This window comes from Monodon monoceros, unplaced genomic scaffold, assembly GCF_005190385.1.
Source record: "Monodon monoceros isolate NGI ecotype Baffin Bay Population unplaced genomic scaffold, NGI_Narwhal_1 Super_Scaffold_18, whole genome shotgun sequence".
NCBI lineage: Eukaryota > Metazoa > Chordata > Mammalia > Artiodactyla > Monodontidae > Monodon > Monodon monoceros.
The window spans coordinates 121036326-121053290 of NW_021703774.1; the positions used below are offsets into that span (position 1 = coordinate 121036326).

At 36.2% G+C, this 16965-nt stretch overlaps 1 protein-coding gene across 4 annotated transcripts in view; it reads right to left on the reverse strand.

The window, feature by feature from the left end:
• The window catches only part of LRRC7 (leucine rich repeat containing 7), a 499978-nt gene that overhangs the window by 174029 nt on the left and 308984 nt on the right, over positions 1-16965 (reverse strand). For all 4 annotated transcript variants that reach the window (XM_029228809.1, XM_029228810.1, XM_029228806.1 and 1 more), the window contains one exon: positions 2494-2557. In XM_029228809.1, coding sequence (XP_029084642.1) covers positions 2494-2557 — 64 coding nt within the window. The remainder of the gene's footprint in view (positions 1-2493; positions 2558-16965) is intronic.

Sequence of the window (16965 nt, forward strand, 5' to 3'; positions counted from 1 at the left end):
GAAATGTGAAGTTCCAGAAATATACTCCCCCCAACCTCGCCAAATAACTATTATCAAATAAAGCACCCCAGTAGAAATGCAAAAAAAAATTAAAAGACTTAACTTTGTGACAGGCATAAAATATTGGGAGTTCAAAAGTAAAAAACGTTTTTACTCAGATGATGATTTCTTAGACATCAGAAGCATAAGTCAAAATATGTGTATTTAAAATTTACCTTTAGTAAGCTTATTTTCAAAAAATAAACATGCCCTATTCAACTTTGTCAATGCAAATATTTATAGTAAAATATTGATTCACAAAGTATCCATACAAAAGGCTTGCAAAATTATATACCTGACAGAACTGAAATTCATTTGAAACATACATTAAGTGTTTATTATAGATTCTCTTGCATGAAATTCTTTCAAAAAGTCTGTGAGATATATGGGTTTGATACCCTTATTTTATTGAAGAGGAAGCTGAGGATAGGGAGTGAGCTATAGACCCAAAGGTACCCAGCTAACCAGTGATGGAGTTGAAAGTTAAACCTCAGTCGTCTGAATCCATTGTCCATGTTCTTTCAACTACTAGGCCAAGCTACATGTCTTCATGGAATCATGGGTAGATCCTAACTTCTTAACAACTAATTTAAAAAACTACCAATAGTTTTGCCACTGTTATTCACCACCTTTATGCCTCTCTCTACCTACACTAATAAATATCTCCTTTAAAGATGCCAGAGGTGCATTAAACTATGTACTGGGTCATTTTGCTCTACTGTGTTGAGGCCACCTTGCCAGCTGCCCTATAACAAAGTTGGGTGCATCCAAAGCAGAGCAAGCTTGGCAGTGTGATACAGCAGGCAGAAGGAAGCTCTGACGTTTGTTTTTAATGGACCTCTTTCAGTTTGCATATCATTTGGACTCTCAGAGCCTGTAGACTTGCTATGGGGTCACTATTAAGGTTATGGCTGGTGAGGTTCCTTCACAACAGAAATCGGGGATGAACTTCCAAGCATGGTGCTGGAGGGGAGACAGGACAGAGACTTATGCATGTATATGCAATGATAACTGGGTGATGGCACTGCCAGCAAGAGGAAGATGACCAATGCTCCCAGGGGGTATTGCCTGAGCCCAAAGAACCAACTGGCAGGTTCAGAATTGCAGATTTAACACAGGAGGCAGTATCAGCTGCAAATATCAGCCCAGAGGCCAGCACTTCTGAAAACCAGCCTGAGGACGGGGGTCTCCTTTCCTCATGTCAGAAAGATGTGTACCTTCCTTTGCACTCACTCAGATTCCATCTTAAGGAGACAAGCAGGGGAAGGCAAGAGGTTACAGAGAATTTCTATGCAGGGAAGATGAACACAACCTAAAGGGACCATGTAACTTCTAAAATTAGATTTAACTTCTAATCATAGAAGAATAGAAGTCAGTTTTTACCCTCAATAAAGAGCTGATAGAGGCTGGGACAATGATCAAATTAGTTACGGTCAAAGTAAAACAAGTTAATTTTTTTGCACATTCAAGTTGTAGTGTGAATTATACCCTATCACCCCTATACATTGGCATTTACTGGGAATCACTTTTCCAGGCCCTGTACATTTTTTAACTTAATTCTCCTACAGACCTTGGAGGGGAGGAACCATTATAATCTCCATTTTATAGAAAAGGAAGATGAGGGTTAGAGGGGTTAAGTCATTTTCACAAGGTCATGTAGCTATAGTAACGTAGCTGCAAAAGAAAAGCTGATAACACTCTTAAACGTTTCAATTTAAAAATAGTTAAAATACAATTTAGGTGAACTGATTTTTGAAATTTGAAGATGTTCAAGTGGAAGACCTCTGAGTAAAACAGGCTGGGTCTGCTGGTAAAAGAGTATTTTCTTTCTAATTTGCATTTGAGGTTTTGGTTTTCAGGAACATTTAAAGAAAACTTAAGCCTAAAAGGAGTAGTCAAAATTCTGTCAATTTTGCTGGCAGTGAGGTCATAACATATGTTCACTAGAAAGACACTTTCAGTACAATTGGAAATAAAAGGCCATTGACCACTCCTCTCATGCTATGCCCATTAAGCAGCCAAAGCAGAAGTCTTCAGGGTATGGACTTTGAGTTAATCAAGTCTTGGTTTAATTCCTGTTCAACCACATAAAAGCTATATAAGTCAGTGACCACCTTGAGCTTGTTTCCATGTTGCATGGCAACATGGCAAATCAGGATTAAATGAGGCAACATACATAACACTCTGAACATGGTGCCTGCTATATATGTGGTGCTCAAAACTGACAATTTGCATCTGCCTATCCGTAACCCCGCTTTTTAAAGTTAATCCTAATATTATTCAATTCCCTGTAGCTTACTATATAGATAAACAATCACTTTAATTCCAGGTTTTATTTCATTTAGCAAATGTAAATGTGCACCTGATGATTTAATGCCTGGGGTTATCAAGACAGAGCAAAAGAAATAATCCCCTGGGATATACTTATCAAATTTAGAAAATGCATTTGCTTACCAGCTCACTGAATTCATTATTGCCTAGGTCAAGTCTTTCCAACTGGGCCAGTTTGTGCATTGACCTATAACAGATGGAGAAAAATATTATTGTGAGGCAGTGCATGACACATCGCTCCAAAAGACATTCCACCCACCTCCCTATCAGATTTACCTGGGTGTATAGTGCACAGATACGGGGGTATTTTTTAAGGAGGAGTAAGTGGCAAATATACAGTAACATATGCAAACTGCTGCCTGAAAACCTTTAGTAGCTTTTACCATGTTTCCAAATGCCAGTCTATGGATGGAGTTCTGGCCTGGATGCTTAATGAAAATCTGGGAAGCTTGTTAAAAATCTATACCAATAGGAGGTACCAATTGGGCCTCCAAAATCCATATTTTTAAGAATCCCCACAGGTTTTGGAAACCAACGGATAAACCCAATTCTTAGTAAAGCGTTCTAAAATTCCACAATATGGCCACAAATTCATCATCAGTCTTGTCATTTTTCACTTCCTTAAATGAAGTTCTGTTATAGAAAAACTTTTTTATCTTCTTTTATTGAGGTATAGTTGATTTATAATATTATGTAAGCTTCAGATGTACAACATAGTGATTCACAATTTTTAATGGTTATATTCCATTTATAATTATTATAAAATATTGGCTATATTCCTTGTGCTGTACTTTATATCCTTATAGCTCATTTACTTTATACATAGTAGTTTGTACCTCTTAATCCCCTACCCCTAACTTTTGTACTCATTGTCTCCTAAACATATTGGCTTGAATGATGCTGCAGCTTTGAACAACCTTAAACCTCGGGCAAGAGTTGGTGCCAAAGATTAGACGTACCTTAGCACATGCCATGTGTAATACAAAACCATTCTCAAGTATAACATACAACATAAAAGAAGGGAGCATTTTTCTGATTTTCAAGTTTTTTATCTCCCTACTAACCAGAATGCTGTCTCCAACTCTTGACTATACAGAAATTCTGGAGGCATTGTTGACTCAAATCTCAAAAAATTTTCATTCCTTCATCTTTAAAATTCATGTAGTAATTATCTTATAGGGCTTTTATGAGTAGCAAATGAAACGCTACTGTAATTCAGACTCTGGCAGGCACTCATAAATGCAAAAAAATGTGTGTACTCTTTCTTCACTCAGCAACTGTTACTGAAAGATTATTATGAGCTAGACAATCTTCTGGGGTCTGGAGAATAGCACTGGATGAAAAGAAACAAAAATTCCTCCTCAAAAGTACTTTACATTCCAGTGGAGATGAAAATGACAATAAATAAAACAATTAAGTAAAATAAAATAATATACTAGAAGGTTATAAGTGCTATGAAGAACACTTAAGAAGAGGAGGAAGATAGGAAGAATTCATATAACATGACTGCAATTTTCAATAGGGTAATCAGGTCTCACTGAGAAGAAATTTGAGCCAATGCTTAAAGGAAATGAAGGAGCACCCTAGTGCCTAGACTCTGAAGCACGGACATGTTGCTTGCTTGAAGACATCCTAGGTAACCAGTGTGGCTGAAGTAGACTGAGGGACAGGAGAAGTAAAGACATGATAATGGGGAGTTAGAAAATATGGGGTCTTATAGCCCAAGACTTTGGCTTTGATTTTGAGTAAGATGGAGGGTCACTGAAAGGCTTTGATCAAAGGTATATTGAAGTGACTTGTTTTAAAAGGATACTTATGATTTCAGGCTTGTAGACAGACCGAGGAGGATGAAGGTGGAGGCTGGGAGATCAAACAGGCAGTTAATGGAAAATGCCAAATGAGAGGTGACGGCAGTTTGGTCAGGTTGGTGGCAGCAGACGGGGTGAGAAGTGGCTGGATTCTGGACATATTTAAGATTAGATTCAAATGTTTTGTTGATGAAATGATTGTGGGGAGTAAGAGAAAGTAGAGTCAAATGTGATTAAAAGTGTGTTTTGGTCTGAACAACTAGAAGGATGAAGTGTAATTGACTGATGGAGAAGACAGGGTGAGCAGGGTTTTGGGTTCATCAAAAGCTTGGTTTTAAATGTTCTCACCCCTGTCCATCCCCCTTCAAGTTTCCTCCCCAAAAGATAAATATGTGAAGTGATGGATGGGTTAATTAATTAGATGAGAAGAATCCTTTCATAATGTATACTTCCATTAAATCATCACAATGTACTTTAAATATCCTACAATTTTATCAGTTATACCTCACCTCATAAGGTTGAAAAAAAAAAAGAAATGCTAAATTAGAAATTTCTATTGTAAAGCCAACTAGAGATGTCAAGCAGGAAGTTATATACACAAGTCTGGAGTTCAGGGAAGAAGTCCAGGCAAAATAGATCATTAGAGCATGGTCAGCATACAGATGGTATCAAGCCTTGAGCATGTGAGATCACCAAAGGAATGAGTGTAGATGAGAAGATAATAGGTCTAAGAAGAGATGAGGATGATCCAGGAAAGAAGACAGAGAAGCTACTAGGATCACAAGAGAAAAGCCAGAAGAGTGTGAAGAACTGGAAGCCAAGTAAAGATGGAGTTTCAAGTTGGAAGAAATAACAAATTGTAAGAAAAATTGATGATATACCTGAGAAATAACCACTTGATTGAACAACATGTAGATTAGTGATGACTTTGAGAAGATCAGTTTTCTGTTTTAAGCTTTTGCTAATGCTCTTTTTCTCCCGTTCAATGTGCCTTTATCCATACATCTTCAATACTCTTTATTCAATAACATAAACATATTGATTTCCTACTATCTCTCAACTCTTAAGGTTATCAAGATGAAAGGTGTTTTTCCCATTATCAGGTAGCTCATAATCTTGAAAGAAGATGGTTAAGACAATGGGCCATGTTTACCCAATAGACTAAATGCCATAGAAAATATATGTGTAGGATTCTAAAAAAGTGCTTTTTCAGCGTTGGGGAGTGGGAGTAAAAAATAGGAGACTCGGGCTTCGCTGGTGGCGCAGTGGTTGAGAGTCTGCCTGCCGATGCAGGGGACGAGGGTTCGTGCCCGGGTCCAGGAAGATCCTGCATGCCGCGGAGCGGCTGGACCCGTGAGCCATGGCCGCTGAGCCTGCACGTCCGGAGCCTGTGCTCTGCAACGGGAGAGGCCACAACAGTGAGAGGCCCGCGTACCGCAAAAAAAAAAAAAAAAAAAAAAAGGAGACTCTACTGACACTTCACTTTGTAGCAGTTGATCAGGCTACAGAATCAGAAGAGATGGATGTTTTTTAGAAGAGACATCAAAGGGGGGCATTGAAAGAGATCAAAGCCCATTTAAGGAACTGCAGGTTAGTAAGAATGGTAAATAAGAAACATAGTAAGAAATAATATGTAGACAAGGGCCAGATCATGAGATCATCCATGTTAAAGAAGTTTGAGCTTTAGCTTTAAGGCAATGGAAGATTTAAGATTTAGATAGGAAAGATATATCAAATTTTTATTTTAGAAAGATCACTTTGGCAGCTTGGAGTGGTGTGGGAAATGTGGAGAAGATGTGCTAGCAAAAAGGTCAAATAAAAGACTGTCCTGAAATCTATGTGGGATATAATTGTGGCCAGAAATAAGACAATGGCAGTATGGATGATATGGTGGGAACTATGAGGGATGCACTGGTGAAGACATACTTGGTAATGATGATAGCTGGTTGGATGTGGAAGGTAAAGAAGAGGAAGGAATTGAAGCTAGTTTCTGGATTGAGTAGCACTGTGGGAATGTTGCAAAGGAATAAATCTAAGGTGGAGAGAGCTGGATGTAGTGAATACTTTTTTAAATACTATAGAGAATTTGAGGTGAATGTGTGAATCCTATGTTAGGAGAAAATTGTGTGTGTGCACGCGTGGTCACACACGTGCACATATGCGCCTGTGTAGACTGGAGCTCAGGTGAAAGGTCTTGACTAGAAATAAATATTTGAATAATAAATAAGTGATGTTTCTTGTCTACTCCACCACAAAGTTATCTCTCCTTTTAAGCTCACGTGCTATCTGCTTTCTTTTCCATGATTTATTTGGCATTGGTCACTAACTTTCTTGAATTGTTAGTTTTTTCATATATATATGTATATATATGTCTCCTTTACACTTCAAGATGCCCAGAAGGGTCTGTGTGGGACCACTAGCAGTCCAAAGATGGTTGTGAAACATTGGCCAGCATTGTAAGAACATCTGACTCACCTCTTGCCAAACCTATACCACTGAATAAGTGCTTCTAGTGGAAGGGGCAGTAGTGGCTGTGCTCCATGAAGAGAGAATTAGATTTTCTTCTGAGCCTGGGAATACTGAGGAGTGGTAGATTCTCTCAAGCTTTGTTTCTAGACCACATTGTCATCCAACAAACAATGAACACCAAAACTTTGGGAACCAAGGTGAAGGACCAAGTGACCAAGCATGGCAATGAATGAAAAATGACCACAGGAGTAGTAAAGCCACCTGCATTTGACTTGACCATGTAGCCTTAGGCAAAAAGTATTCTAGTGAGAACCATCATGAGCTGAAGACCAGAAGCCTTTCCACAACTTCCTGAACTCTAGGAACTCTATAGTTCTCACTGATTTCCAAGATGCATATCACATAAACCTGAGAATATACATTTTTTCTAGCCATGGTGGTTAAAGAGAAAGACACAATTATTTTTATTAAATGAAGACATGAGTGATGTCTTGTACTTGAGTGTCCTAAGGTAAATTTTATTAGTTCTGGGATTTATCTCTTTTTTCTAGGTTAAATATTGGTGACCTCTTAAATAATTTCTTACATGATGGGGTTTCCAGAAACCTAAACACCCTGATCATCTTTATCAAAGTTTCTCTTCCAAACAGGATGAGATACAAACCTGGCACTTTTGTTTTTATAGATAAAGCTTTACTGGAACGTAGTCATGCCTATTTGTTAACATATAATCTATGGCTCTTTTGCACTGCAATGGCAGAATTGAGTAGTGAGACAGACCATATGGACCACAGAATCTGAAACATTTCTATCTCTGAAGGCCAACTGGCACTCAGAATTAAACACTGTTCTTTAGACGTGGGCTGACCAAGACAATGTATAAATGTATCTATTATGTCTTATGTTTCTATTAGTATAGTTTGTTTGATTCCTTTTGTATGGGGATAGGTAGCCTCTCTGCCACCTCTAAGACTTTTTCTTTTCCCATCCTAGTTTTAGGCTATTGCTTTTGAAATCTTTGACTCATAAATTCATACGTAAAACTATATTTTAAGTTTATAACATAGCTTCCTATGATTCCTTTGCCATTCTTTTGAATGAGCAACAATTTTCCTTTTGTTTGCTCCGGAACAACAATGACAAAAGGCTTTCCCATGAGGTTCTCTACACTCTTTCCTGAAGCTTATTTAAGTTCTGTTTTTTTTAATTTAATTTTATGTTTTTTAATTTTTTTGCGGTATGTGGGCCTCTCACTGTTGTGGCCCCTCCTGTCGCGCAGCACAGGCTCTGGACGCGCAGGCTTAGGGGCCGTGGCTCACGGGCCCAGCCACTCCGCGGCATGTGGGATCTTCCTGAACCGGGGCACGAACCCGTGTCCCCAGCATCGGCAGGCGGACTCTCAACCACTGCGCCACCAGGGAAGCCCAGTTCTGTTGTTTAAAATATCTTTTCTTCTATTTTAATTTTATCTTATTTTATTTTCTTGATCCTAGTTTCCATTAATTACTATCACCAAAGTTTCATTCTATCATTACATTCTTACTTCCATTTTTAAAGTTACTTTCCAATATGATTTCTTACATATCTTTAAAATTTTACACTCTTATTTCTGCTTTTTGAAAATGTCATTCTATATTATTTCTTACATTTTACACCTTTCAAAATGACTGTCTTTACCCACAAGATTTTAGACAGTCTATAATGCAGCCTGTTGCTTTTCTTGTTCGTGTGCTAGTTACTAAACTATAATCATTGTCAAATTGTCCAAAAAAAGTTCCTTTTAGATGAAATATGTAATAGGTTTTTAATTTAATTAGGACACAAACAAGTAAGGCTTTGTCAGAAAAATAAAATAGAACTCATGGTATTTTTATGTTAGTAGTGTTTGTGAGCATTCATTCATTCACTTTGTGCTTCCTTATGGCAGGTGCCACGTGGACATTGAAGTTACAAAGATTTCTGGGATGCAGGGTTTCTCAACCTTGGCACTATTGATATTTTGGGCCAGTTAATTCTTTGATATAGGGGACTACTTTGTGCACTGTAGGATGTTTAGCACATCTTACATAGTCTCTACCCAGAAAGACCTATTTTTAAAATGGGAATGACCTTTCAATGAATAATTACTTCACAGGGTGATAAATGCTAGGATAAAAGTATGTATAGATTGCCATAGGAGCTCAGAAGAAGGAACATTTGACAGCTTGGTAATTATGGAAAACTTTAAGAAAAGGTGAAGTTTGAGCTGGGTTTTGGAGAACGTTGCTATATGAGTCATATATGTGAAAAGAAAGAATGAAAATGCTAAAAGAGTACATCTGAAGCTGAGGTTTTTCCGTGATTATAGCTTAAGTCCACAATACTAACATGTATCCTTAAAGAATGTAAGAGATTTTGGTCCAAAGTGAAGAAATTCTAAAAATTCCCATTAGAGTTTCTTGCACGAATCCCTGCCATCCTATCCTCATGGCTGGATAAGGGGATATCTGGGATGCAGCTATCTTGTGCATTGTAGGATGTTTAGCAGCATCGAAGGCCTCTACCTACCTAATATCAGTAGTACTCTCTGCAGTTTTCAGATGTCTCCAGACATTGTCAAATGTCCCCAGGGTAGAGGTTAGGGGGGCAAAATTACTTCTAGTTGAGATCCACTGTGCTAGAGGAATATTCCAGGCTTTTATCTCCTCTCCTTGCTGATTCCTTGGGGGGTGAGCCTCTTATCTCCATTTGTTTACCTCCTTACTCTACTAGGTGGGGTCCCACGTGGCCTGTTCTTATGCACTTCAAGCAGCCTACCTGATTACTACTCATTTGACTGTACTCCTTTGTCCTTACAGTAAACACATGTGGGTCTGGGGCCTACCTCTATGTCCCAACACAGGAATCTGACTGGTGTGACTTCCCCTTACAAATGGCTTGAAGGCATGATCACTGCCATAGGTTAGGGAGAAAATATCAGGACTTGTTACAGTTTGGGTCACATTCTCTATCAGTTATGCCTACAATTTGATCATCTCCTGTCTGAACTGAATATCTTTCTGATTATTTAGATTCATTTGTAAAGTTCACCTAGTTATCTGAACGAGCAAGTTCTAAGGAAATTGGTTGTATTAAATGATGTTTACCAACCTATGTTCATATTATACATGTAAAAATTGTAGAAATGTATAAAATTTCCAGGATTGTTACATTTATCATTGCTGCTTCTCTTGCCTGTAATGTTCTAACTCGTAAATCTTCTCATAGCTGGCTCCTTTTCAACTCAGCTCATATTTTTCCTCCTCATATCCCCTTTACCCAAAATTAAATCTCCTTCCCATCTTCATGTTATATATTGCCCTGTTCCATTTTCTTCTTAACGCTTAACCACTGAAAATATTTAATTTAATTTTTTATGTTAATTTTATATTTTAATATTTAATACCGAAAATTAAAACTTGTTTACTTGCTAATTATTTTCCCCCTACTAGACTGAAGCTTCATGAGAGCAAGTAAGTTGTTGATCTTACAAATAGCTTCTCAAACAGTTTGTTTAATGAAGATATTCATATGTGCGTGAATGAATAACTCTTTACCAGTGAGCTGTTTGAATTCTAGAATATTTACAAAGAAAAACCACTCAATTTTTATCAGGCATCTACAGTTAATTAACAGTTGCCAAGGAGGCAGCTATAATTAATTAACAGTTGCCAAGGAGATAACCTGATAGGCCTGTTTTAATGATATTGTAATGAATATACATTAGCTTACTTATTGTAAACTATGCTTGATGATAAAGGCAGATAAGGCTGAGATTCATCCGTCCCAGGATATCTGCATCTTGTGTTAAGTTGACATCCTGACATTTTCAATAGTAGGTTTAAAAAAATCCAAATAATAAAAAATACTAAGTGAAATACTTAGGTGAGTTTTTCATTTGTTTGGATATCTGAAATATAGCAAAAATACTCTAAATGGAGAGTAGTTTAGGGCATAGACTCTGAATTCAGACAACTTGGGTATAAATCCTGATTCTACCACTCACTTAGCTGTTTGACTTTAAACCAATAAGAACATCTTTGCACCTCAGTTTTCTCATCTGTAATATGGGAATGATAACAAGAATCCTTACATCATAAGGTTATTTTGATGATTAAAATAGTTAATACAGGTAAAGCACATAAATTGTGATTGACATATGGTAGGTGTTCTTTAAGAGTTAAGTATTGAAATACTTACAGAAGAATTTCAGAGTTGGAAATATTTTGAGAGATTATTGAGGTCAGAGTTTCTTGAAGTTTTCCTAAGGACTTATAAATGTTGCATGATTTTAAAAAAAATTCAGATGGTCAGTACATTTTGGCAAATCTTGCTTAAAAATGTTAAATAGATTTCTTATCAGTAGGACTTCTTATAAAACATACAAACGTTCATTGTGATTATTTAACAGATTCAATTAGTTTAGACAATTTCCTGTTTATGCGACCAAAAACATTTTCCTTTTCTTTCCCGCAGGACATTTCTTAGACTAGGAGATGTTCTCCTAGTAAACACTGTAAATACTTTTATGCAGATGATGAAGTTGAGTTCTTGTCCATCCCAGTCCATGGAATCATGGACATACTTAGTCCATGAAAACACAGGCATGTGTGTTTCCCTATAATGAATATAGGATTTAAATTTGATCGAATCATCCTCTTTTGTCTTCTTGAAACTCTGACCTGTCAGGCCCTGCATCTTAACTCCCAATATTCATTTCAGGCTCTTCTTGCATTTATGACTGTTTTGGACATGCTTCCCTGGTTTGACTTTCACATTCTCCTTAAAAGACCATGTTGATTTTTGCCATTTGGCCTTATGCACAGCAACCTCAGGAAAAAGAAGTGCTCCCTTCTTACTAGAGGAGACTTGGTGACTTGCTCAACGTCACACAGAAAGTTAATGACAGAGCTGGCACAGGATCTCTTTTCACAGCAGTGGCCAATCATCTAAAACTGGCCTGGACTGTTTGGCTTGACCATTGTTCAAATATGAATGTTTTTTGAAAAGAATATTTTCTAGAGCTCACTGTAGTCTATGCCAGGGGTCAAGAAACTTTTTCTATTAAAGGCTAGACAAGAAGGGTTTCATGCTCTATAGGCCATATGTTCTCAGTCTCAACTACCCAGTTCTGCCATTGTAGTGCAATGGACATGGTTGTGTTCCAATAAAACTTTATTTATAAAAAAGGGGCCACCAAATTTGGACCATAAGCCATAGTTTTCCAACCCCTAGTCTACATCAGTCCTTAAGATCTTACATCTAGATAGCTCTGTGGGTTTATGATATAAGCTTGGTCCCTAAGAATATTTAAGTTTTTAAAACCTGATACAATAGATAAATTAAGGACTGGAAATATTTATTATTAGGTAATTGCCACTAGATAACTATATTTATATACTATTTGAAATTCTCATTTCTTAGGGTACACGTTACTGGAATCTAGGGACATTTATTCTTAATACTGTCCTTTGGTTGCATTTATGAAAATTAAGTCCTTACTAGCATGCTATTACTTTATAGCATTTATCCAATTGCAAATCTGGTAAAAGATTCCAATTGGAGCAATGACGGGAAATAACACAATATCTTGGTGCATCTGTCACTCTGATAAAATTATACAGTCTATGATTTGCTTTTTATCAGATTCAGAGGTTTTATCTATTCAAGTGTACAATTACTTCTGAAGCCACATAAAGTTGGCAGAATTTTGTTTCTCCATAAATTCCCAGTGCAATAACATGGGTTTGCTGACTCTCACAAGATTCTGCAAATTTTTGGCATGGGCTTATTCATTCCATCTTTTAACTTGTCTTTCAAATGTTCTCAAACACTCTCTAATTAGTGGTTATTCATGTCACAAGGATAGGAAAACTCCCCTCAGTTGCTACTGTCCGATGTTTCTCTCGTATTGGAACTTAGGGAAAGAATATACTATCTTTCCACTTAATCCATGTCCTATGTTAAATGGACATTTACATTTTATACTTTGGACCTACTGATTCTACCATGTTCTCTTGTTCACAATCTTTCTTTAAATGAACTTTGTATTATACATTTTTTTTTTTTTTTTGCAGTACGCTGGCCTCTCACTGTTGTGGCCTCTCCCGTTGCAGAGCACAGGCTCCGGACGCGCAGGCTCAGCGGCCATGGCTCACGGGCCTAGCCGCTCCGCCGCATGTGGGATCTTCCCGGACCGGGGCACGAACCCCTGTCCCCTGAATCGGCAGGTGGACTCTCAACCACTGCGCCATCAGGGAAGCCCTGTATTATACATTTTGAAGTAAATCATTCCTTACAACACAAGTACTAAAGACAAGAAGGCCCAGGAATTGATATTCTTTAAAAATGCAACTAGCAGCATACCTCATGTTGAAGAAACATAAACTTATTATATTTACACACAAGGAAAAATTTAAAATCCATTGTCCAGTAACATAATATAATTTCTATGATAAAATGTTTTCTATAAAGATTCTCCCTTAATGGCCTACATGAGAAAAGAATCTTAAAAAAAAAGAGTGGATATATGTATATGTATAACTGATTCACTTTGCTGTACACCTGAAACTGATACAACATTGTAAATCAACTATACTCCAATAAAAATTAAAAAAAAATTCTTCCTCGATTATTACTATATCTTAAGCCAATGTCACAGCTACAATATTTATGTACTCTCCATCATTTCAATTCAACTTTCCCCTAAGAACAGCAACAAAAAGCTAAACTGGCTTCTTGGATCTCCCAGAAGGATATGTAACCAAACTAAACACCTATTATTCTGTCAAAGAATATTGGGAAGACATTTTTTTGGAATTCGTCTAATTAAGCAATTTGTGAATGCTTCTAATTAAGATGTTTCTCCTTGCAGTATTTAAATTTTTAGAATAAATATTTAAAATATATAATTTACATCAAGCTGTCACATTATTTTGAGTATTTCCTTGGGAAATATTTTTTCCTTTTAAATATTCAACATTTAAAAGTTTAAGCTGATTTCATGATGTCTTATTGGAAAACTTTTCTTTCCTATAACTACGTATCTTTAATTTAATGCATAACATGAAAAAAAATTCTGTATGAAGAAATAAACTTACAAGTAACCTCTCAAGAATAGCTTTAGTTTATATAGTAAGATAAACTTCTCCAGTGAAATAGATTAAAGTATAAAATAGAACCTTGTGAACAGCAACCAGCTGTAAGACAAATTCTGCACTACTCTAATTAGATTGAGGAGAAGACTGAATTTCATTCCTCTCTCTCTAGTCTTCTTGGGTTTATGACCAGAACCAGTCATTCATTCACTCTGAACGTAAGTTTTCCCACTGGCCAAAAATTATTGTGCATTCCTAACTCATGACAATGCAGTAAAGATAAAATTGTACTTGTAAGACTTTTTGAACTCTTTCTGGAGAAACGGTGCCATATGAGCAGAAACCATGACAATTATCTCTGTGTATGGTCACACTTCAGGAACTGAAGCTCCTGGCTTGCACTGAAGCAGTCTAATCAAGAGGTTATGGGAAACATAATCATTGCTCATGAAAAGATGCTCATTTTCACTAGAATATGCTGCAACCTACATTATAAGCTCATGAAGAGATTTCAAATGCTACTGAAAAAATACTCAGGCACAGTTAAGCTATTTTAAAACTCATGGATAACTGAGCAGGGAAAAACAAGTTTCTTTCCTAAGAGACTCTTCACACACACACACACACACACACACACACACACACACACACACACACATACACAAGCTCATTGTTTCAGGCTCATTATTTCTTCCTATTATTCAATGAAAAAATTACAACTTGTCACTTTGGGCTTTGTAAATATTAATTCATGTACTTTTATGTAGATCTGGCCTTAGATTGTTGATACCCTGACTAATGTAAAATACAGAAACAACCCTGTGACTAAGATGTCGGAGAATTTGACCTTTAGCAGATAAAGGCCTTTGAAAATAATCTGCCAAGGTAGCCACTGCTGGTTTCCCAGGCAACTGTCATTTCCTTTTCCTTTCTTCCTTGCCAGTGGTATCTGGCCTGCATCAGAGACTGGAAATCCCAAATGGTCATGAGGCAAACCTCCTCTGCAGCTAGGATATGAGCATATGACTCAGTTCTGGCCACTAGAACAGGAAGAGGAGGAGAAGAGATTCTGAGGGAGATCCTGAGAAAGATTTTTCCCCTTGGTTTAAAAGAGGGAGAGAGGCATGAGAACTTTTTTACCTGTCCCTCTTTTTCCTCTTTTTTTCATGGTTGAATGAGAATGTGATGTCTGGAGTTGCAGCAGACACTATGAAACCATAAGGTAACAAGTCCAAGGATGAAAGCCAACATGCTGGGAATAGCAGCGTAGAAAAATCGAAAAAGACTGAGCTTTTGGTAAAATCATTAAGCTACTGAAACAAACTCTGGAACTGCTTATCTTGAGACTTTGTTATGGATAACAAGGTACCTATTATTTAAAAAGTCACTTTTACTCAGAATTCTGTTTCTTATTGCCAAAAGCATACTTCTAAATACACTGATTCTACTGAGCTATTAGGTACCTAAAAGAGCATCACATGGTTTGTTGGTGGCAGACCTAAAGTAAAAATAGAGGTCTTTTAAGGCCCAGAGGTGCCTGATACACCACACATTAAAAAAATTCCTGATTTTTTAATTTGAGTTTTAGTAGATTTTAGGCAAAAAAAAAAGAAATAGTTTTAAAACTTCTGTTCTTGATTAGAAAAAAACTTTTTGATAATACTAAGCTAGCAAAGAAATGAATATATTACTACTTAATTAAATTAAGTACAAAGGTGCTTTTGGGATCATGAGAGATAATGTGCATTGACATATATACACTAATATGTATAAAATAGATAATAAGAACATGCTGTATAAAAAATTAAACTAAAAAAACAGAAAATATGTATAAAAGTATTTGCATAGCCTTTGCAGCTTTAATTGATTTTATTTTTTTCCACTTTTATTGAGCTATAACTGAAATATAGCACTGTATAAGTTTAAGGTATACAGCATGATGATTTGACTTATATATATCATGAAGTGATTACCACAATAAGTTTAGTCAACATCCATCATCTCATGTAGATACAAAATAAAAGAAAAAGGAAAAATATTTTTTCCTGTGATGAGAACTCTTGGTATTTACTCTCTTAACAACTTTCCTATATAACATATAGCAGTGTTCATTATGTTAATCACGTTATGCACTACATCCCTAGTACTTATTTACCTTATAACTGGAAATTTGTGTCTTTTAATCACCTTCCTTCAATTCCCCCTCCTTGTCCCCTCATCTCTGGTAACAACAAATCTGATCTCTTTTTCTATGGGGTTGTTTGTTTTCTTGTATGTTTTTGAAGTAGAACTGACTTACAACACAATGTTAGTTCCTGGTGCACAACGTAGTGATTTGACATGTCTTTGCATTACAAATTGATCACCATGATGTCTAGTTACCATCTGTCACCACACAAAGTTAAAACATTATTATTGACTCTATTCCCCATGCTGTACATTTCATCCTTGTTACTCATTTATTTTGTAACTAGAAGTTTGTACTACTTTCCCTCACCTATTTCACTCATCCTCCTGATCGCTTTTCCCTCTGGCAACCATCTGTTCTCTGTGTCTATGACTCTTTCTGTTTTGTTTTGTTTGTTCATGTGTTTTGTTTTTCAGACTCCACATGTAAGTGAAATCATATAGTATTTGTCTTTCTCTGTCTGACTTATTTTATTTAGCATAATACCTTTTAGGTCCAACAATGTTCAAAGTAGTTTAAATTTTTTCCTTCCTGCATTTGACTTATCAATATTCTAGTTTTCCATTTTGACAATTTCTTTTTCATAAATTATTCTGTGGGTTTTTGTATGATTTCTGATATTTATAATTTCAACTTTTCAGAAACCATGACTGTGATTCTATATATATTCTGTTTCTTTTATTTTTTATTACTTTATAGTTTTGAAAATATGGTAAAGATGCTAATATTTTTCAAGTTTGTATGCCTCTTCACTTTTATGTTTATTATATCTTCAAAGAAAATTACTCCACAAATCTTTTCTTCTAAATTCAGTTAATTAGAAAAATTATTTTTTATTATTATGATTATAAATTAAAATTATTAATTTTTCTTAATTTCCTAAATTAAGTTTCTTAAAATAATATTTGCCTCAGACTCAACTAGATATTTTTTCTTCTATGTATTTATTACTAGAGATTCTTCCCTTAGTATTTGAATGCTAAAACCTACATTACTGGTATATTTTTTCATAGTG